Raw genomic sequence first — 24169 nt, 5'->3', positions numbered from 1 at the left:
AATCCATTCATCCAGGAACCTTACGCATAATCCTTTGCTCAGACCGTGTTGAGCTATAAGCTTATTCATTAAACGCTTGTGCACATAACAATGTCTTTAGTTTCTTCCTAAAGCCCAAAAGAGATGGAGCCTGCTGGATGTCACTAGGGAGGGTGTTCCACAGCCGAGGAGCCACCACTGACCTCAGAAGATATGCAATAAGGCTACCTAGTTAGATTTAGGTCACAATCTGATTTTCAGAACAGTTAATACAGACTGTAATTTTGTAGTAAGCGGAGTATTCCAGCTGGTAGAAATTGGGTTAACTTTACAGTATAGATGTATCCTATGACTCTGGGAGCTCAGGATTTGAATCTCCACTAGACCCTGGAATCACACCAGGGGGTTCTGGGCAAGTCAGAGATTCTCATCCTCAGGCAAAGACAATGATAAACCCCCTCTTTCGCCAAGAAGCCCATGTGATAGATTTTCCTTAGGATCACCATAAGTCAGAAATGACTTGAAGGGGCACAACAATATTTGCTTTGCATGGAACCATCCCATTTTGCAAAATACTTTCATGAAATTGTCACAAAACAAATCTCAAAATGAGAAGAATCTTGTGAACTTTTAAAATTTTTCGCTTAGATATGAAATAATGAAATAAGTGAAATTTTACATGTTTCAGGTGCAAGTGAGTAGCTAGCTGCTTATCTTTCATTAAAAATTCTGTAATTTGTTCAGTGTATATCATTGGCCAATCACATGGAGTAGAACTTTATTTTCTTCTTCACACCCCTTTTCTTCTGGATGTTTTTTCATTGCTGATTAGCTATGTGATAAGAATGCATTTGGTTGTTATCCATTCAGCTATCCTTTGACCCAAGGACACATTTTGGGGCTTGAATGGTTTTCTGAGCAAACATAGTCATGGTTGAAACTAAGAATTCTGCAAATGGACAAGAGGAATGGAATCTAGTATGGTGTTTTAACAAACAAATATGGACAGTTTCATACTCTGACTTTCAGGTATTTAATTTTAATCCACACCATCCAGGCAGTGCTTATCCACTGTGCATCCATATCCTCTTAGGGCTGTTGAAGGCTGACAGATGGTAGAGTAAGAATTTCTATGAAAAACGAACTCAATATTTTTGCCAGTGAGTCCATCCATCTCATTTGTAATTTGCTATTGAAGCAAGTACACAAAGCAAGCCTCTTGAAAATTTTCTCAGTCCTAGTGCAACAGAATAGTCAATAGGCTATGCTGTGGGGAATGAAGTTGAAGAGGCAGAGTAACAGGAGCACAAGGAAAGCCACTGTGTACAATAAATAACAGCTAGATATACAGTTAGACATATATAATCAGCAGTGCCAGGGTGGGTGGGATGAGAATCACTTTCCTGATCATTCATGACATGATTGGAACCTAATTGGGCCAGCTTGTTAGGACACAGGATGTTGACAAATGCAAGCAACTAAACAGACTGCTATTAAAAGTCCAAAACAATCAGGCTTCAATTTCTACCTTTAAGCAGTGACTCTTATACCCTTGTCAATTGGATTCTAAATATACTTTTCCCATGATTGAATTACAGGAAATAGACTGAGGTGGGAGCTACTCAATATGAAGCCTCTCATGTCCATGCAACATAACTTTTGGTGTATACTAGATGCTCCTGGCTCTTAGGAAACAGACTTCCTTGGGGCCAAAGTAGCAGGCACACACAGAGGGAGGTGTATAGGTGAAATCATCAGAGTTTAACATGGTAAAGGGATTCCACCCTTTTGAAAAAGAGGGAAAGAATACCAGTTTCTTGGGTAATATAAACACATAGCTGTGTTACTCTAGACCAGTGTTTCTCAAACTCTGCTACTCCAGATGTTTTGGACTTTAGCTCCCACAATTCCTAACAGATGGTAGGCTGGCTGGCATTTCTGGGAGCTGAAGTTGAAAATACTTGGAGGAGCAGAGTTTGAGAAACACTGCTTTAGACTATTAGAATGCAAAGGGATCTTATACCCTTTGCATCTTAAATCCCCCTTCTTTCAGAATTTAGTCCAAACAGCAGCCTCAAATTATGGAATTTAGGAGGGGTGGTGTCCAGATACCCACCCATGCTGATCCGAGATCAGCACGGGTGGGCAGGGACACTGCCAGCCTCCCCCTCCCTGCTCTCCATTTCCCCCTGCACTTACCACAAGAAGGCTCTGACACAGGCCTGAAGCTTTTCTTCCTCCCCCCTCCCTTAGAAGCCATCCTATGCTAAAGGATGTGCTTAAAAGAAATCATATTAGCAGCCTGATCTATACTAGAGGGCTAGACACTGTTTCCATCATTAATATTACAGGTACAACAAGAATTCTCAAGTTACTTTCTAAACAGAGCAAAATCATTTGTCCTATTGTGTGCCTAAAGATGTCTGAGGACAATTGATACGAAACAAGAAACATAGCTGTGAATCAATTACTAAAGGGAACATGTGTCTCTTGAGAATGCAGATTCTAATCCACATCTCAGTAACTTTTATCTTCTTATTCAAATGATCCCATTTGCACTCTCATCAGACTGATTTCCATTGTTTTCTTCAAGGAGCAGAGAAATATCCAGAAGACCTTTTTATTTCAGTTTGTCAATGATATCAGCAGCAGCAGCTGATAGTTTTCAAGTCAGAGGGGTGGTGTACCCATTGTGGGTTTTCACCTGAACCTTAGATACCTTCCTTAAAGTTTAAACTAAAACCAGAGCAGATTTGCCACCTCATTGTCATAGAAGGCACTGGATATTTGTTCTTATTTTGTGCTATTGCTACTAATATTAATACTGGTGTATTGCTGCTCTACTGTACATTTTTTGGGGGGCACATTTTGTTCAGATGGGATTTGCCATTGTTTCTGGAGCTGAGACAATGTGATTTTCCCTAAATTGGTGGGTTTTGGAACCATGGCCTTCCAGAGTCCTAATTCAACACATAAGACACACTGGCTCAGACAGAAAGATATAAGGAGAAAATAATTTCTGCTATTCTAGAAGAGTCCGTGTGGTGTAGTGGTTAGACTAAGGACCTCATCACATGGCAATTGGACTCCATCCTAGGACACTGCCAGAATAGAGCCAGGACAGAGCCCGGCAGAGCCCATCACATGATGCAGAGCTTCATCTGGTGGGAATCCATCCTGGCAGCATCATAGGATGGAGCCCTGATAACATGGGTGGCTATCTGTGTTCTCATTAGCTAAGCTGGGGACTCCTGGGCAAAGGGGGGGGGGGGGGGGGAGGAGCCAGGAAGCAAAGTTTTTCCCCCATGTGATGGGGAAGGGGGCGATGTGGGGCACTTAACACCAGTTTGCCCTGTTGCCCAACAGATTTCCCTGCTGTCCCCTAGCTTAGAGATCTTGGAAAATGCTGATCCTGAAACCCATTGGGTCACCTTGGAGGACCTTGCCTTAATTCACAGACTTGATGTTAGAAAAATGTGGGAGAAAGAAGAAACACTATCTGCCTTGGTCTCATTAGAAGAAGGGCTGTAGATATAACTAATGTACAAAGTTTCATATCCTCTAAGCTTGTTAAGACTTCTTACAGTGTCTGGATAAGCAGCAGTCCCCCTTAAATGCCAAAATTATGTAATTGTTCTGCAGGCCTGAGTCTGCCATGTTGAATACCACTGATCAAGTGATGTTTGGCAGCTCACCCCCTCTGCACTCTTCCACTCTTTTTTCATTCTTTTGCAGGCTGTCTGCTGAGCCGTGTCTGTTTCCTATGCTGTTATTTTAAAAAGACTGTAGAATGAGCATCAGGTTACTTATCAGTGAGGTAAAAGGAGAGGCAAGTATGTGGTGCGGAGAAAGAGAGCTTCTCTGATAAGATGTAGCTTGACAGATATAGCATGGAAACAGATGCCACAGGTTACAGCTGTAATGAGATACATAAATACTGAGGTCTGCTTAAATAAATGGAGGCATCCTCTTCCATAAAGATGTCTGCTGGAGCCCCAGACAGCCATACCTGTGTATTTCAGCACCAGCAGTCAGATCTGTTTGATATCGGAGGCAGAAAAATACATTTAGCTTTGGGGTTTTAATCAGTAGGTTTTATTTTCCACCATCCAGAGTGGCACCTCACATTTTAACAAGCATTTGAGACTTGCTCATGCTCAGTGACTGAACTGCTAGGGACCTAAATGGAGAAAGCCGCTAAGGTTTTACAGAGCTTCAATTCAAGAAGAATATTGACATGTTATAATGTATCCAGAATAGTGCAACCAAGATGGTAAATGGTCTAAAAACCAAGTCATATGTTGTTTCATACAGAGAAGAAAATCTGTTGAGAGGGTAAAGTAGTCATTGTTAAATATTTGAAAGGATTTCATGTGGAATAAGCATCAGAAATTAGGACACCAACTAACAGAATTACAAGGGAAACAAACCTATCTAAAAATAGGAATAACTTCCTGACAGTAAGAACTGTTTGAAAATGGAATACTGTAGATGGCTTCAGAAACAGATGGACTTTTGTTAGGAAGTCTTTAAACCAAAGTCTTCTTTTGAGAGGGCTTAGTTTTGTATTGTTTTGGATAGCATGGATTTGGACCAGGTGACTCTTCAAACCCAATCATTGTATCAGACTTTCGAGAACCAGTGACATTAATCTTTTAGCAAATCATTCAAAGTATTTGAATTCTCACCCCGCCCCTCCCTTCTTTCAGCCAAGAACATAAAGGTGCAAGACACTGCTCTTAAACTCTGGCATTTCAGGGCCATCCTCTCTACAAAGTGCTGAATGCATTTGACTATTGGCAAAGAATGGCTTGCCAAAGAGTGAATGGGGTTGTTGTATGTCTTTCGGGCTGTGTGGCCATGTTCCAGAAGTATTCTCTCCTGACGTTTCGCCCACATCTATGGCAGGCATCCTCAGAGGTTGTGAGGTATGGATAAACTAGGCAAGGAAAGGAAAAAATATATATCTTTGGAGAGTCCAGGGTGTGGCAAGAGTCCTTTGTCACTGGGAAGCCAGCATTAATGTTTCAGTTAATCACCCTAATTAGCATTGGAAAGGTTTTGTCTCTTGCCTGGGGGGCATCCTTTGTTCAGTCATTAGCCATCCTTGGGACTCCTCTGCCCTCAAAAAAGAAGCACAATCAAAGCCCTGACAGATGGTGCACAAATAATCTGTGAACCTCACCTCCCTAAGGTGAACGAAACCACCTAAACTGGGCTCTACAGGCCAATGGATACTCCACCACAGACATCAGAAGAGCTGCAAGGCCAAGAACAAGCCATGAGAGTCAAGACAAAGATCCACCCAGAGGAAAGGTGTTCTCACCATACATCAGGGGAACCACTGACTGCATAGGCAAACTGATGAAGAAGCACAACCTACAAACTATCTATAGACCCACAAAGAAAATCCAACAAATGCTATGGTCAGTGAAAGACAAGAAGGATCCTCTCTCCTCTGCAGGAGTCTACCGGATACCATGCAGCTGTGGATAAGTCTACATAGGGACCACCAAACGCAGCGTCCAAACAAGAGTCACTGCAGACTAATTCAACCAGAGAAATCAGCCATAGCAGAGCACTTGATGAACCAGCCTGGACACAGTATATTATTTGAGAACACAGAAATGCTGGAGCACTCCAACAATTATCATGTCAGACTACACAGAGAAGCCATTAAAATCCACAAGCATGTGGACAACTTCAACAGAAAGGAGGAAACCATGAAAATGAACAAATCTGGCTACCAGTATTAAAAAAACTCTAAAATCAAAACAGTAGATGGGAACCAACACTCTGAGGGCAGAGGAGTCCCAAGGATGGCTAATGACTGAACAAAGGATGCCTTTAGATGTGCCATAGATGTGGGCGAAATGTCAGGAGAGAATACTTCTGGAACATGGCCACACAGCCCGAAAGACATACAACAACCCTGTGATCCCGGCCATGAAAGCCTTCGACAACACAAAGAGTGAATGAGCTGCATGTTTCAGAATACAATCCAAGGCAATGCATAGCAACATTTTTTAGTTAAATAAAGCCAGTCAGGAAACAATTCATGTTAATCGAGTCATTAAAAAACAAAGTGAAATGGTAGTTGATATTTTGATGAGCATCATTTAATGTGTGGTAAGATCTTGATTCTGGTTCTCCTGAATACACACAATGGACCTGATTTGTAATCACTATATCTCTGCAACTACACACCATGAATGAAGTAATAGAGTTTCAAATGATTGCTGCTAGGTGCCTCTCCCATCACACAAAAAGCCCCCAGCCTCAGCCCTTCACAAGATGGTGGTCCCGCAACATAAGGCATAAGGAGATATTCCTGGCTTGCAGAGTTATTTCTTAGATTTGTTTCTGGCTCAAAATGGTTAGTAAAACTTAACAACATGATAACTCATCAAACCATTTGTAACTTTTTGTGTAATTGTAACATGTTGCCATCATAAAATATACTGCTTTGAAATTGGGTCCATCACTATAGTTTAAAGACCTTTCGGAGACATATACTTTCATTAGAGAAAGAAAACACTTGCTCTCTAAGATGTCCAAGGCAATTTAGTTTTTTGATGTGATTCTCTGGTTTTCATTCAATCCAAACAATTGTTCATTTTCCCCCTTCAAGTTCATTTCTCCATTGTTTACCATGACTTGAATTTTAATATCTGCTTTCATTGCAAAACAGTTGCTTCTCACTCTCACACAGATACCTACAAGTACCTAAACATACACACCTATATAAGCCTGAGACCTACTGTAGGTCCCAGTTAGAATAGCCCCACTGAGTCAATGGGATTTACACATGTGTTAATAATCAGTGATTCTATTCTAGCTGGAATGAATGACAGCATCTAGGCCAGTGGCAGGAAATACATACCCTTTCAAATGTTGTTTGACTGTACTTTCCAGCAATCCTTACTGGCATAACTAGTGGTGGTGAATGCTGGGAGATATTGTTCAACAACATCTAGAGGGCATAACATTCTTAAACCCATCTAGGAAAGAAAAATAACAAGCTTATAAACTCAATATAATTGTTTCAGTCCAATTAAGGTAGAGTGTTACAGGAAAGTAAAGTATAATGGAGAGAAGGAAGACTAACACGTCTCGACTTACATTCTCATCTAGATATGTTACATCTTGTGTAGATACTGGAATTGATTTCAGCTTGTTGGTTGTTGAAAATCATCTCATCTCTCTAGGTTTTAATTGTTAATTTTAGATGTTTTATCCAGTGATCAATTTATACTATGCATTTATGTCTGTATGTTTAAAAGCAATGACAATCTGGCAAGATGGCACTACCTGGAGGAATCCTCCACCCAGAGGCGGTTCAACCGCCAGGCGAACCAGGCACTTGCTTGTGGCGCCATTCTGTAGGAGGGCGCAGTTGAGGCACTCCCGGGTGCACGTGCATGCGTGCGCGCACACCCCTGCTTCCTCTCGGCTTTGGTCTGGGCCCACTCAGCCGGCCGAAGCCAAGCAGGCCAAGGCCGAAGCGGCGTGTGTGCATGTATGCACATGCACCCGGGCACACACACCCCCCCGTTTTCTCTTGGCTTTGGGCTGGGCCCGCTCATCTTCGGGGCCTGCGCCCGGCCTTCAGGGCCTGGCCCAGGACCAGGTCCACCTCTGGGGCCAGGCCCACACCTATGGCAGGCATCCTCAGAGGTTGTGAGGTTTGTTGGAAGCTAGGTAAGTGGGGTTTATATATCTGTGGAAAGTCCAGGGTGAGAGAAAGAGCTCTTGTCTGTTTGAGGCTAGTGTGAATGTTGCAATTGGCCAGCTTGATTAGTATTTAATGGCCTTGCAGATTCAAAGCCTGGCTGCTTCCTGCCTGGGGGCATCATTGGTTGGGAGGTGTTAGCTGGCCCTGATTGTTTCCTGTCGGGCATTCCCCTGTTTTCAGAGTGTTGTTCTTTATTTAGGCTTTTCCTTAATCCCTCCTTATTATCCAACATTTTCACTTATCCAACACTTTTATTTTTCAGTGATTAGTTGGGGGGGGGGGTGCCAACATTCTGTTCGCCTACACTTGAAAATTACCTTGGGCCTGCCCTGCCTCCACCTTGTGTGACTGTGGAGCTGAACAAACAACTCCTCATATGTATGCTTGCCCACAATGCCTTGCCTCATGCATGGAGGAGGAGTTGTTTAAAGCTACGGACAATGTGATTGCTGCTGCCCGCTTTTGGTCCAAAACTATTTAGCTGTTTGTGATTCCTTTATTTTATCACTTTTAAACTTATTTATTATGCAGTGCTTTTGACACTAAATAAAAAATAAAATGTATGTATGAGTAATTTAAGTTTTTTTCTTTGGCTAATTTTGTCTGTTATTAAGTTTAAAGTTAGATCGCTTATATTGCTTGATGTGATCTGTTTTGATCTAATTTGTATGTTTTTCTTTGTTGGCTTTGAATGTTTACCATATATGCTGGAAACCGCCCTGAGTCCCTTCAGGGAGATAGGGCGGTCTATAAATGAAGTTTTATTATTATTATAACCCACATCCATGGAATGTGTCGTTTCATATATCCACATCTGACAAAATACATCTTCTCTGGGTATTTTCTACGTCTTCCAGCACAAAATTATGATAATCTTTGACAAGAACTCCTTCACTGCAACAGGCTTTGCTATTATCCATAGTTTCCCATATTGTGTCAAAGTGCTATAATTCTCCAGTGTGGATACAGCCTGAATAACTGATAGGTCTAGTCTATCTGCTGTTCAGGTACTTAACTCCCGTGTTCAAAGCAAACTTCCCGAAGTGTAAATTTAATCAGCATAGGTCCCCATGTAATACTTTCAAATTCAAAATAGTTCATATTAATTATTTCAGCAGTTCTTATATCAATTTTAAGTCTGGCATTGTGGTGACTTGAGTATGTATGTAGAGTTGGGGAAGCTTGTAAATTGCATCAATTCTTAACAGTGCAATTCTAAGGAGACACATCTCCTGCTTTACAAACAATTGCCCTTTATTTTATATCATTCTCTGTATAAGGAATGGCTAACTTCAGCAGGCTTGTCTCCTCCTGGGTCATCCTAGGAACTAGAGAGACTACCAAAGGCTTCCTAGTTCATGGCTTGATCTTCCATCCACACATTCTGCCTTAGCCCTCTGGCTTATTAGAGCAAAACAATAAAACAATAAATCTTGAATATGTGATCATGAAACTCAAAAGTGCCTCTCCCATTTCTGTTTCTATAACTGCATTTGGGGCCATATTAATTTCATGTGTATAAGAGACAACTACAAAACAATAGATGTAACTTCCATGCTAAAAGAGTTTCGGCATCCCTGCATTGCTAATCAGTGTCTGCTTACTTTCAGTACTTATAAACATTGTGATCCAGTAAAATATCTATATCTGAGCACTAGACACTCAAACCAAACTCTACAATGCAAACACAAGAGCATGTTTGCAAGTTGAAATGCAAATTCAAATCCTGTTTGCAGTTTGCCAAAGGCTGAGAATAATGGTTCTACAGAACTCGTATTGAAAAGCTACCAGCAAACGAGAGAGGTGGATACATTACAGAGAGATACATGTGAAGCCTCCTTTACTGAAAACCACAAGCATTCCATGCAGTTGTGAACAAGCCTAGAAAAGGACAGAATTCATTACCAGCAGTTTTCTTAATAAAATGGAAGAACACGGTAGTGTTTACTTGACACTATGTGTGCCAGCAAAAAAATCTCCATAAAGCTTGATAACAATTCCACCATATGAAGGAAAGGGTTAAGTAGACTCAGAAAGACATCTTTCCCACTTCTGTTATTTGAGTCCCCTTCTACAGAGCCATACAAACTCCAGATTATCTGCTTTGAACTGGATTATTTTGCAGTGTAGACTCAGGTAATCCAGTTCAAAGCAGATAATGTGGAACATTTGCCTTGATATTCAGGATTATATGGCAGTGTAGAAGGGCCCTGAGATCCTGTCACCAATGCAGGTTGAACCTTATACAGCATATGTTTAGGATTTTAAAGAGTATTTTCTATGTTTTTAAAACATTTAAAATGGTTTTTAATCTTTGTTTTAATTTTTTTCTCTTTTCGTTGCCTCAGGAACTTTTGTTGGTTAGGAGGCAATAAAGAAATACCTTAAATAAAAATAAAATCAATGTTCTATTAAGAAGTTCTAGCTATATTCAACAAGAGCTGTGTTTGTAACTGTAGTTTACAGCTGTGCCTTGTGCTGTACTGCAGTTTGGCTATCAGACTCATTGCATTTCAATGAGCTGTGTCAAGCTATATCAAGAGGGGGAGTTATTTAATATACAATTTCTGTATGTATTAGTGTATTTGCACAAGGTATCATTCTGTCAGCTGAGTTGGGCTAATAGTACAGGTCCCAGTGACATGTGTGAGCATAGTGCAGTGACTAGCTATTTGTGACAGTACAAGATGGCTGTTTTATCCTAGCAAAAGGGCACGTAATAATGATAAAATTATATGGTGGACAGTTTTGAATACATTTCACTAGTCCTGAGCGTAGGCCCATCCAGCTATTCTGGAGCAATTTTTGAATAGTCCTACAGACAGTGGTCTGTCTGTTTAGTATTTGATTTTTTAAAAACCCTTTATTTCTTTTTCCAAACAGAGCACAACCATCTTGGCACTTCAGCATATTGCTTGAAATGTAAATAAAACACCAAGTGAACAAATGCTGAAGGCAAGAAACACTGTGAAGTAACAGCAAAGAGTGTCAAGATGCCACACTCTGATGGCAGATTGATGCTTTCATCAGAATCTCCTTCATCTTTTCCCTCTCCCCCCCTCTGTTTTTAGAGCCTTGCAATAAGTGGGAAGGTGTTTTGTTTTATCTCCTTTTGCCCGCATACGCAAAAACCTGATAATTCTGCATTAACAAGCAACTTTCATTTTTAACCCTACTACATCTGTCTTAGGAGCAGCAAGGCATCTCCAGAAAAAGAGAGCCCAGCTAAATTATGCTTATGTCATTTTTCTGAGATGAACTCCCTGATACACAGCATTTGCACTGAGGACATAAGTATTTCAAGAAAAGTCGCTTTTCTGTTGCAAATGAGAGTTGAAATTTTATTATCTGTCTTGTGGCTTTTTTGTCTCTGATCTTCTCAAGCCCAGTAAGGAAAGTGGCATTTGCCTGCATTGAAATCCCCAAGTGCCATCTTTATTGACATCAGAGTTGTGCACCCCCCCCCCAAAAGCCATACTCACCTCTACTCTGATACAATAAGAAGGTAAAGGTAAAGGTTTTCCCCTGATGTTAAGTCCAGTCGTGACCGAAGGAACACACAAAGTACAACCAGTCTAAAAGTGAAAGGCACCATCAATCTTAACCAAAATCTCCTAGCCCTTTTTTGAAGATGGTGCCCTTTGTTGACACTGTGCTGTTGTACATACTACCCTCTTGTCTTTTTGCAGATTGGCCTATAGTTTGCCAAGCAGATGAAGACTATCCAGGACTAAAGATGTTTTTTCTTGTGTCCAATCATGCCTTAAATCCCCACAATTTTACTGAAAAAACCTAAGCTCTACTTTGGCTATTTATTCTGTGTACAGGAACTCCCATCCAAACATTATCCCAAGGAGAGCCAGCCTACTCAACCTACAAGAATGGTGTGCCACAATGAGAAAACAATAGGGAGATGACTATGGCATGAGTATTGTAAGCTAGCTGTGACCTGCAGAATGTTTCATGTAGATTAGGCAGAAGTAGTTCTGTGGAGTTCCTCAGCAGAAGAATGGGTAAAATAACATAGGCAATGCACACCTTTCTTATTTATTCCCAGTGGTTTTGTAACCACAGCATTTTCCTCTCTGTTGTTTAATGTCAAACAGAGGCTTTTGTGTCAGAAGATCTGAAAAACCCAGAGGCAAAACTAAGAAATGTAAGACATAAAATTAAAAGAGCGTAAAAGTAGCACTGTCATGAGCACATTGTTTGGGCTTAGCAATCAAGAATAAAGGAGACCTTGAATTTTAAAAATCCTTAGAGGTTAGGCAAAAATATTTTGCAATGGGAAGCACACATTGCATGCAAATATGTCTGTAGAATCCAGCAGCTCTTTTCCTAAGGATGAGAATTTTGACAGGGTGGCTGAGCCCTTTCATCATCTACAGTTGGAGTTAGTCACACATTTGTCTACTTGAACTGTGCCCCAAGGACTTTTATCTTGCAAGGTCCCAAAAGTAAACTGGAAGAATATGGTAGAAAAGAGGGCAAAAAGGTAGAGCTTACCACATTATGAATGGGAAAAAGGTCTAAGCTCCTTTCTATAGCAGTTTCACCATCAATCAAGAAGGCATTGTGTTTGTCATACCCCAGCCACCTTTGGCTTCTGAACCTGATCCAGAAATGAACTCTGACCAGGATGAAGCTTATTCTGACTTTTTACCTAGTCCACAGAGCTCTTTCCAATTACAGCTGCCGGCTGTTGATAGCTCGGATGATTCCTTAATTGGGAGAGAAAGTGAAAATATTCCTCTCATGGCTGAACCAGATGTTCTTAGTTCCCCAGAGAATGTGTCCTTCAACAGAAGGGAGTTTCTGCATCGCCAGAGATCTGAGAAACAAGAACTCCGCAGGAGTAACCGCTTGGCATCTTGAGGGGATAATGGATAGAAGGTTTTCCCTTGGGAACCTTTAGGAGTTTGGCTTTTCTTGTTTGTGATCAAATCTAAGTTCCATAAAAGTGCTTTGCACCGTGGACACTTTGCGGTGTCAATGTTGCTATTTCCTGAGAAAGGTTCATCGACTCTAGCTCCTGTTTCTTCCAAGCCAAGTCTCCAGATCCTGGCGGCCAAGCCGAGCCGCGACTCCCGAGTAGACCTGGATTAAGTCTACTTCCTTGCCTTGTTCTTGAACCAAGTACTGCCTCAGCTTCGTCACACTCCTGCCTTGATATCAAAGACTTCCTAGTGACTTTGGACTTTGTTATTCAGTCTTTCTCCCATGTTTTCCCCCGCTCAAGAACCTTCCAATAGTTTTGTGCGTGTTTCGGTTTCTGGACTTTGGACCATAATATTGGACATTTCCCTTCAATTCTTTGGACTAATTCATACCTTTTCATAAAGGACTATTATCTGCTCAACCTTTCCACCTATTCATTCCTGGATTTATAATTGTTTTAATAAAGATATTATATGTTTATTGGTCTCTGTCTGGTTTTCAGTGCTCACTCTGCCCTGGGGTGCAACAGTGTTTTTGTGTACATGTTTTCATACAAAGATAGTTCAGTGCTTAGAAAAGCCACAGACAAGCTTGGCAATTTTGAATGCTCTTGGTTGGAGTCAACTAGCTGCCAGTGCCTTGCACTCCCCTGAGCAGGGCTGGAACCTTGTTTTCCAGTAAATGAAACCGGGGGAAACTTACGTTAAAATTTGTATATATGTGCCTTCAGGTTGCCAAATTTTCATAAGGTTTTCTTAAACAAAGAATATTCAGAGCTGGAATGTAGTTCATGACAGGACTTCAGAGATATTCCTTCAAATCAGGCTTCAAATTCTGGCCATTTTGGTAACATTAAAATGATCACATCCATTTGAAAACTTAAGAAATATGCCATGCCACAAAACATTACTTTTGATAGCAGTGGCTTCCTTTTTCTTAGAGTGTGGTTCCAAGCAATACAAAAGCCACCCTGAAAGGTTTGTTTTAAGCTGCAGAGAGCCACAATCACGCCAGTATCCCAGGTGGTATCCATGTCAAATTAGAGTAGTCTTTTTAACACAATCTTTTCCTTGATGACTGTGTTCCCTTGCCTTTCATTACAAAATCCCTTCTACACTCCAAGTGGAATGTTGGCAAGGCCCACTTTACAAATGTATAAACATCATTTTCTCCAGTCAAGACTATAAAAATTATTGTCTGAATTCACACTGCCATTTCCATGTGGATCATGTTTTGCTTCTGTGATAAGACTTGCAAGCCTATGGGACTTGGAAGCTTGTATGGAGAAATGTGTGAATAAGTCACTTTGTGGGCTGAACCTTGTACCAAGCTTGTCTCTGTACACATAATTCTCTCTGTGTGTTTTCCTGAAGCATTTGGCTTTTGTTTCTTTCCCATTGTTTCCTTGGCAGATATTTAATGGCCCACATACCCTTTGGGGGCCATGGCCAGGTCAGTGGTAACAAAGCCAAAGATAAGGATAAATGATTGTGTCAGTGTGAGAGAGCGTTCAGGGATGGTTCTGCTGTGAGGGCCTGTGTGCAGTGATATGCCATTCTTTGTTCCTTGTACCCAAGGGCATTTGCATGGAAACCAGATCCGTGCTGCTTATGAGCTTACCTGCTGCTGCTCTTTTCTTCTTCACTTGGCATCCCAAGCCTATATCATTCAAGACACAATTGTCCATTCAGTTAACCACCATGAACCATAGAAAAGTAAGGAACAGATGACTGGAAGGAAAGGAAGGAGATTAGATAGAGAGAAACTGCCATAGTAATAGGCCTGGCAATCGTTTTTCCTCCTCATCTCACCACCTGAGCTGAAAGATGACTGATAGCACAACCCTTCAGTACAGATTTTCATCAACACCTGTTCACAAAGTTGCATATGGAGGAAATAGAGACATGGTGTGATGCAAAAAGGGGGCAGGAAGAAATCCATCCTTTTCAGTTTTGTAGAACCATGCTGGATTGAAGGGAAGGGGTACTTTCAACTCATCCAATTCCCAATCAGTTGAAGGCTGAATGAAAGATGTTCATGCTGCCTCTGCACTTTCCTCACTGAATAGCAGCAGTTCAGAGGTGAAAGCTCTTGGTTAACTGGCCTCGGGATTAAGGTCCCATCTACCCAGACATTATAAGTAGTACTCTTTGTGAATTTGATCCTGGATTTCATGATGTTCCTGCACTTTCAGTAGCTATCACATCCCCACATTGAGAAAAGTAAGAGAATGTTGCTGAATTTGCCTGAAACTCTGAAAAAAACCCACGTTTTTAGATGGCATTGACAGAAAGATCAGGTCTGATTCAGTCCACTGCCTACATGGTGAACTGGCACCATCCCCTTTCCTCTGTGTTTGCTATGCCCCAGAGCACTCTATGAGTCTCTGACAATTGTGCTGATGTCTGCACAGGATGCCCATGATGGCCAAGAGTTCACATAGAGCTTAAGGAGAGTCTATGCCAACATATAACTGATTTTGTGGGTAATATGATTGTCTTTGTGATAGATGTGGGTACATTTGTGTTTGTAGCAAGTCTTGTCCCTTTATTACCACCCATGTTTGTGCATCTTGTTACAAGCGGGTTGTTTAAAATTCTTAGCCCATATGTCAACCAATAAAGGTCTATCCATATGTGATGAGAAACCTGTTTAGGAAACCCGCTAACAAGGATAGATGAATCCGATTATGCAACAGCTCTGCTAAATGCTTTTTAATTTTTCCATGTGGCCTGAAATATTGACTCTGGGGGAGCATTTTCGTGAAATGCTGATATCCATTAGTTTGAATACTGTTAATATATATATTGAGGATGGTTCTCAAGCTGCAATCATTGAATATTCCACTGCTTCAATGGAGGCACTACACTCTTCAGTACCATAGCCAGCACATGGCTGTAGTATCAATTACATGAGGCTTAGGAGTGAGGCTGTTCTGCACCCTCAATTTAATGTCTACATCTAAAGAGCAGCTGCCATCTAATAAGTAATTAAGCAGAGCTCAACAAAATGAAAACAGCACAAGTACATTTATTTTGGCAAAAGCCAATTTGAAATTGTGTTTGTAAAACATTTATGCAGCTCTGATCTCTTTGGTGGCTCCGTTTTAATAAAATTCAGGCACCACATCCATCTATAAGGCCTTATAAGCTTCTATGTATGTCCGTGAAAGATGCTTTTGTCATTAATTAATCTATCCAAAGTTGGGTCAGAACATTCTTAATGGCTTCTGGCATGCAATTGGTGGTTTCAGTCTACCAGACTCTATTCATCTCCTAATTCTAAAGACCATCATGCCATAGAGATGCTACCTAAGCATTCATTTCTTCCAGTTAAACTGGCTATAATCACAGGACCTCTTCTGTGTTTGCTTTGCTTGGGTAGCTTTACAGTAGTTACCCCCTGCAATTGATAATTCAGGTAAGACATGGGTATATCTGGCTCTATTGTGACTCATCTGTAGAAGTCCTTATTTGCTATTTTGAGATCAGGTTTTGGATGAACTTTCTTGCAAATGTCATTTTTAAGAAAGAAAGCCCACCAAAATCCTTCTTATAAATTAGATAATCCTGGTATTACCCATTCGCCACCGATAGTTTTTACTTTCCTTCAAACATTTAAACTTTAAAGAATAGAAAATTCTGAGACATGTTTCGATGCTTAGATAATGTTTTGTGTCCTGCAGGGAATCATTGTTTCTCCAGATGTTTTTGTTTTCAGCTTGCCAAAGTCTTAGCCAGTATGGCCAATGTTAAGATATTATGGGAGCTGAAATGTGAAACATCGGTAAAACAAAGTTTGCACACACTTTATCTATGAAGACTTCACTGCAGGTTCTGTCTGCATAATTAGGCATTTAATCACACAGTATGATTTAAATACATGTAGGCCACTAAGGTTATTTTCTTCAAAATATATTCTCTCTACAATTCTCGAGTTCTGAATTGCTCTTGTAACTGCCCTTTTATCAAATCTTCACAACATCTTACTTTCCTTTATGGCAAATCTCTACCTAACTACTCATATTGGCCTAAAGTCACATTTGTTCTGCCCCCCCCCCCCCAATCTTCCTTGAACTGTTTTGAAACTCTAAAATGTCTCCAGTCCCTCACCAATGCAGAGAAGTTAGTGGCTCTAGGAATGGTTTTAGCATTGAAGTTTTAATGGTAGTAGGGTTAGGGAATTACTCCTTTCAGATATACCTTCATTATAGACACAACTTGGACATAATGGGAATGTGGTGTGAGTAACCTATTGTTTGGTCAGAAAAATGTGTGGATATATTGAACTGTATGAGCCAATCATGTCTGTTATGGAGACATTGTACTGCTTTGCAACCTCTAGCAAAGACAGTGGCCTGAAATATAATTTCTTCAAAAACAACCCAAAGGGAACATCTTTCTCATTAGAGTTAGTCAACAGAATTCAGAAAATCCTCTAGAGGGAAAGATGTAAAAAGACAAAGGCTCAATTCTGCACAGTGACAAAGAATGTATTTGTTTATCCTGGAGGCTCCTTATACATTATAGTATTGTGTTTTCTGTCTCTGACCTTGCAGTTTCTAATACTGTATAATGTAAAAAAAAATGCAAGATTCCTTTGCTGAGAGGTAGGGTAGAGCTATAGTCTACAAAATTTTAATTAATGTATAAGAAGAAAATAAGAGTAGACCTACTAATTCAGGTCATGGTTTCTAACAATAGTCAATCACATGTTTCCAAGAAGTCCACAAGTGGGACAAAAAAAGTCATAGCCCTCCTTGCTAGTAGCCATCTGGTATTCGGAATTATGCAGTCATTGGATGTAGGAATTTCCTTAGTTACCTTGAATAACTGTTGTGAAAAAGTGTGATGACTCATGGGCCATGTAGTCCCGTTCCTAGCGCTGTTGTGGCAGATGAAGAGGAAAACTTGGGTTTTCCACCATTTCAGCCAGAATTGGAACTTTCCCAGCCAGAACTGGAGCCCTTGCACCTGCAGGAGGTTTGTCTTCCAGAAATCTGCCAAACAAGCCCGGAGTCAAAATCTCCCCCATTTTCTCGCCGTAGTTATTATCAACAACAAAAAGGAGTTCAACAGGCTAATCGCAGAAGCCTGAGAATCGCAGCCAGGCATTCAGCTGATTAAGACTGCTTTCATGAGAACCTTTAGGGAGTCATGCATCTGGACACAGAGATTGACTTTCGGTTCTGGTTCCCCAGAGAAGTGTTCTTGGTGGGAAAACGGGACCCTATTTAGGTTCCTTGCCCTGAAGGAATTTTGCGGAGTCAATTCGTCAGCAACTGGAGTAGATTGTGTGTGGACAGCGCTACTCCCGTTTCCAAGCCTTCGTTCCTGTTTCCAAGCCTCGTTCCTGTTTCCAAGCCTTCGTTCACGTTTCCAACCTTGCCTTGCTTCCCGGACCTTGCCAAGTATTTACCACGGATCTTGTCCTTGTTCCTCGTTCCTTGTTGCCTTGTATCAAGCCTTGTGTTCCAAGAATCAAGTTTACTTCCTAGCATCACATCAAGTTCCTTGGATTAAGAACCTTGTCATCTCCCCTCACTTTGCTTGGCAAAGTGGGTGTTTCGGTTATTGGATTACAACTTTGGACCTTAATATTTCATATTGGACATTGTTTCTTTGGACTAATTTTGACCTTTCCTGAAAGGTCTATTTCTGAACTATTTCCTACACTTGCTTTTATTAACTTTATATATTTCCTTAATAAAGATATTAGATAGATTCTGGCCTCTGTGTTTGGTTATTGGTGCTCTGCAGCCTGGGTCGTGACAAAAAGCATATGTTATTATTTATACTCATTAACACACCTGAGAAGGAACTCTGTTTTCAAGATCATCCACAGATATACACATATTATAGCCAATTACTGGTTGTCCTTGGTCTCCAAGAGTGCTGAAGCCTGCATTGCTGCTAGATAGCTCCTTGGCCTATCCACCACAACATCAGGGTATTTGGATATTGGTTATCCGCTCTAGATATGTGATAATATAAATGGCTTCCAAGGTAAATGGGGACCTTAAATGTTGGTCCTATTGTTGACCACATAAGAGCCTCTAGACTAAAGGAATTATGAGGAGAAATAAGTGGCTGCAATGCCCACAATGCCCTGCCTCATGCACATAGGAAGAACTGTTGCTACAGACAGTGCAATGGCTGTTGTCCCTTTTTGGCCACTTATGTTCCAAGTGACCAAAAACTATTTTATCAGGCTTATACTTGTTTATTTATGCAATGCTTTGACATGAAATAAATAAATCTATAGTAACTGAAATCCTTTGTGTTGTCCCAAATGCTAAAATCCCAATAGCTAAATCAGTGAGCTCATCCAAGCTTTCTGCTACAATGCTGCAGGAATAATTTACTCCACGTCTCTTTTTTATTTTAGGGAACTAATGCCAAGAACTCTTGATGGGCAGATAACCATGGAGAAAACACCCAGCTACTTTGTCACAAAGGAAGCACCCGCTCGCATCTCTGCCATGTCCAAGGACACCAAGCTCATTGTGGTGGTGAGAGATCCCGTTACCAGAGCCATTTCTGACTACACGCAGACACTGTCCAAGAAACCCGACATCCCCACCTTTGAGAGCCTGACCTTCAAAAACAGGACTACAGGCCTTATTGATACCACCTGGAGTGCCATCCAAATTGGCATTTACGCCAAGCATCTGGAAAACTGGCTCCTATATTTCCCCATTGGGCAAATCCTTTTTGTCAGTGGGGAGAGGCTGATCAGTGATCCGGCTGGTGAGTTGGGTCGCGTCCAAGACTTCCTGGGTCTCAAGAGGATCATCACGGACAAACACTTCTACTTCAACAAGACCAAGGGTTTCCCTTGCTTGAAGAAAGCTGAAGGCAGCAGCAAGCCCCACTGCCTGGGCAAAACGAAAGGGCGGACCCACCCCAGCATCGACCAGAAGGTGGTCCAGCGGCTGAGGGAGTTCTATAGGCCCTTCAACATGAAGTTCTACCAGATGACAGGACACAATTTTGGCTGGGACTGAAGCTGAAAAATATAATTTAAACAAATAAAAAGGAAAAATATATTTTTGTACATATTAACAGAGAAGGGAAATTAATATTTGTGCTAATGTCTGGTGGCCCCAGTTAATATCTTCATTTGGAAGCAAATACCATGGTTTTCTATTTTTCTTGTTTAAATTGTTCAGGATTTACAATGTCCAATCCAGAAAACTCTCATTTGGGGTCTAGCTGATGACACCAGTATGTGGCCTAGACAAATATGTTTCCAGTTTTCTATGTGACATCTTTTCTCTTTTTCTTATTCTTTTCTTTCTTTCTTTTATTCTTTTTTTTTTTTGAAAAGTTGTTTGGAATCATTCAACACTTAATCCCAATGTTAGTACTCAGATTTTTAAACATGGCACAATATTGGTCCCATTGTTGACCACATTAATCAAATATGGGTAGGATTTTTGACTGAGTCTTATGATATAAGTTAAATACATAGCTGATAGCCTGAAATTAAGGAGCTCAATCTCTACCTATTTTAAGAAACCCACTGTAGAAGCAGAAGTGAAGCAAACATGTAGCCAATCAAATGTAAAGCTCAGGGCCTGGGTTAGGCCTGTGCGGTGCTTCTATTCATTGGAATATGTAAGTCTGACTCTGCTCTATCATCCACAGTATCCACAGCTTCATGGCCATGAAAGATTTAGGATTTTGTTTTTCAACTTCCTCCTAAGATGTATGTGCAGATCGTTGGAGCATCTCTTCTTTGATCATTTTTGCCATATGATGTGGTTTACATTGGTGGGTGCTAATGCACATTACAGGACCTATCTTGGAGTATCCCTGGTTTAAGGACTCTAAAGCATGTTTCTGTGTTTTTCATGCCCAGTGTCATTTGAACACTATGTTTTTGGGATGCTTCAATATACTTTAAGTGGTCAGTGCAGATTTCCCCTATGACTCCCAGAATGCTCAAGTCAGCATGAACAGAGAGCTCCACTGCAGAGTTATATTGTCCTAACTGCTTCTTTGTTTGTACTACTAAAGCTGAAGTACGCCCTTGGGGTTGCGCCATGAGGCATTAACCGAAGAGTGGTGTGAGGCCTTGTCCAAACATATGACTCCAAATCTGTATGTTTTCCCAAGGAAGATCCAATATCCAGGCTAATTAAGATAAAGTATCTTCATTATAGTTTGAAAGGCTTTTCAAAGCCTTCTTCCTCAACCCTCAGCTGATCCACCTGTTGTCTCCCTAAAGCCTTATATTAGCTCAGATTTTCTGTCCAGAGCCCAGTGACAGCTGGGTTGAGCTGAAGAGTCAACAGTAGGGGAAAGTAAGAAGGAGAGTAAGTCATTTTCTTTGTCATCTCCCCCACTCAAGTTTGAAAGGTCATGAGGTCACTTTTAACCAATCTGCTCAGCCTTCTGTCTCCTCAGAATGCTCTGTCTCTAGCCTTAAGCCCTTTTCTGGCAGAGGTTTGTGCCATAAAACATCTGGGTAAACATGTTAAAATCTCCCAAACAAAGAGAGAGGAAAGTAGTAGCTATAGGTCACTTGAGAATGGAACATGTGACAAACCTGGCTTGCTCTAGCTCACACTAACTCCTACCAGAGGTCCCTCAAGGAGCTTGTTTTTGCCCAAATATAGTGTGATTTCCCATTGGATCACGGAAGTTACAGCTTTACCAAGTCTTTATCCTTTTGTGCCAAAGTAGTAGTAACATTTGGCAAGGCAATATTTTAGCTAGTATTTTGCACAAACATCTGTGCATAAAATTATTTTTTGTAACATTTTCATTAAAATGTCACAGAATAAAAAAGAGAAATCAACAGAAAAGAATCCCTTTTTGTAATCTTCTCTGTCTTGAAGAAGACTTTTGAAATTCATAATTTTTATGAGCAAGAACAAAATGCACAAAGATTTATATCCTAGTTGAAGTAAATATCATGCTGTAGATTACACAAGTGTTAAATTCCACCATACACTCATTAAATATTTTTAAATAAATACATTTTAAAGAAAAAAAATCCACTTTAAAGCAGTAGGCTGTTTCATAAATTAAAAAACAAACTTTAGAAAGTATTCAAAAATGTGAAAGTATATCCCCCAGAATCATGTTGGTGTTATAAGATAGGATAACCTTTATGTTGTAGAAGAAGTTACCCAGTGCCTTCTTCTGTAATTACATATACATACACAAGCATGCAACTCCAGAAGGTACCAGGGCACATCCCTACATATGATATTTAGCCAAGGGCTGGAAAACTCCTGGGCACTATCTGGTTGCTGTTATGCAGCTGTTTAGCTGCAGCTGAATAGTACCTTGAGACTTCACCCTCCTAATCATGGATTGGCCATGGGAATGTATCCTGGAGCATTCAACAAGGTTTGCAGAGCCAGTGATAATATAAACCCAGCAGAATTACGTTGCCATTGATTTCCATTCCACTGAAACAGGATTTTGGCCTATGTTTCTTCTAATCTGCTAACAGGAACTGATATGAGTGGCAATTCAAGCCAATTGATTTTCAGTCATCCCTCTGCTAGAAAGGGACAGCTCAATCCCAGTCAATTGGATCTTTATCAGTTTCTGGAGTCTTGTAAGACATGAAAAACGTTATCTGCACCACAGGCATATTGTTATGTTTGTCCATTCGCTTGACCACCATGTGTCCAATGTCGTACAGTGATTTGGTGGCAGAACAATTTGTAGATCAATTGCCACAGTGGACTCACAACAATAACCTCTTCATTTCAGTTAAGCTTTGTTACACTGCTTCCAAGTCCATAAATGGAGCCCACATTTCGATCTTCATCGCACACTCACTGCAGTTGATTCTTTGTTTCTCATATCTCTGTGCTGTTTATATAAGTAAGTCATCCCTTACAATAAGACTCTTTCACCTTATATAAACAGCACAGAGATTTAATGTAGATTTAAAGTCTCTTTCTAATAATGAATGGATCTATATATCTTTTTAAAGTCAAGGAAGGATCCCGCTCATAATGAGCTTAGAACAGTCTGGTTTAGTTATTCCATGAGCATGACTTGTTGGGCTGTGGTTAATAGTTTGGGCACCTTGACACACTGGTCCCCATAGATGACTTGAAATCTTCTAAAATGGAAGATTTCAATTATGTTTTGCAGAGTTTATAAAGCCATCAAAAGATCAGAAATAAATCTCTGTAGGTGAACAACTTCCAATGCACCACTGTTTGTGTGTGGGATTACTTAGAACAATTGCAGCAGACAGTTTCAGTCAAACAACATACTGATTCACAATCTCTAGATCTCCTTAATTTCCTTTTATGCAGGGCTTAAAACAGAGCTTTGATTCAAGTGGAATTTACTCTGACCCTATAAAGGGCTATTTCATAGGAACTAACCATAATCTGTTTTCTGTATACTGTAAATTCTAAATAAATTATGCTCAAAGTCTAAAGGAGAAAAGTTTCAAATTTATTCCAAAGCATTTTTTCTTGCCACAATGGATAAACAATAAACTCACAAACTAAAACCTAAATACAATTTGAAACCAGGTTGTTAAAGGTGTTGATGAATGGATTTCTTACCTTTAATGTAACGGAAATAATAAATATAAATGGATAGAACATCAGTTTATACCTTGTGGATTTTATAGTTTCTATTCATGAGCATACCTTCTAATGTTTATTTATTTTTAATAGTTATTACTTTAAGTTTTCTTTTCTATTTAGCATATAGGATATACCATGTAAGGCCTGCCAAGAGAGATATCAATGCAGTTATTATTATTATTATTATTATTATCTTTTCTTTGTATATACTGTTTTATGTTATTTCTTTGTGTTATAATCCTCTCAATTCTTCACTTTGATGCTATTTCTGTAAGAGCTGAAATACTTTTTAATTTAACTTAAGGCTGGAAAAGCACATATTTTAATAAAGTTTACGGGTACTGAGAAACTGAGCTGTTTTAAATTTTTTGATGTACAGAGATGGGGAGCAGCTAGGTGCAAATGTGGGCTGGTTCATGTGCATAAATATTTTAATAAAATGCTCCATAATTTTATATGAGTTATAAATATCAAAGTCCTACTTAAAGAAAGGAAGTTACCTTACTGGTATGAAAAGCCCACATTTTGCAAGTGGTAATTGATTTTGAGGAGATTCAGCATAGAGCAGTGGTTTGAGTGTTGGAGCAAGACATTGGGAGACTTATCCTGCTTAGCTGTGGAAATCCCTTGGGTGACCTTGAGTAGGTCGCACTCTGTGGGCCTCAAAGGAAGGTAAGGGCAAGCACTCCCCAACCAAATTCTACCATAGGTCAGAAATGACTTAACAGCACACAACAACAAAAATGGTATTGTATGAAAGTTCACCAACTTTAGTCAGGTTTTGTCCATGACTAACTACATTCTGCCAACTGCCCTGGCTATATCTCTAGCAAGAATGAGATGGCAAGTCTTGAGGTAAAGACTTCTACAGATGAACTAATATCCAACTTGAAGTTGACTTCAGGCCAGGGTGTTTACAAACTGTACACCCCCATGAGAGCTAC

General features: G+C 40.3%; 1 protein-coding gene across 1 annotated transcript in view; it reads left to right on the top strand.

Annotated features, from left to right (window-relative positions):
- Nucleotides 1-22495, top strand: part of LOC100555456 (heparan sulfate glucosamine 3-O-sulfotransferase 3A1) — a 79170-nt gene extending 56675 nt beyond the window's left edge. The window contains exon 2 of the mRNA XM_062970682.1: nt 19040-22495. Coding sequence (XP_062826752.1) covers nt 19040-19658 — 619 coding nt within the window. The 3' untranslated portion in view covers nt 19659-22495. The remainder of the gene's footprint in view (nt 1-19039) is intronic.
- The last annotated feature ends 1674 nt before the right edge of the window (nt 22496-24169 follow it).

The sequence above is a fragment of the Anolis carolinensis genome, chromosome 2 (genome assembly GCF_035594765.1).
Source record: "Anolis carolinensis isolate JA03-04 chromosome 2, rAnoCar3.1.pri, whole genome shotgun sequence".
Classification (NCBI taxonomy): Eukaryota; Metazoa; Chordata; class Lepidosauria; order Squamata; family Dactyloidae; genus Anolis; species Anolis carolinensis.
Note: the sequence above shows the minus strand (reverse complement) of the source record. Positions and strands in the feature narration are given on the sequence as shown.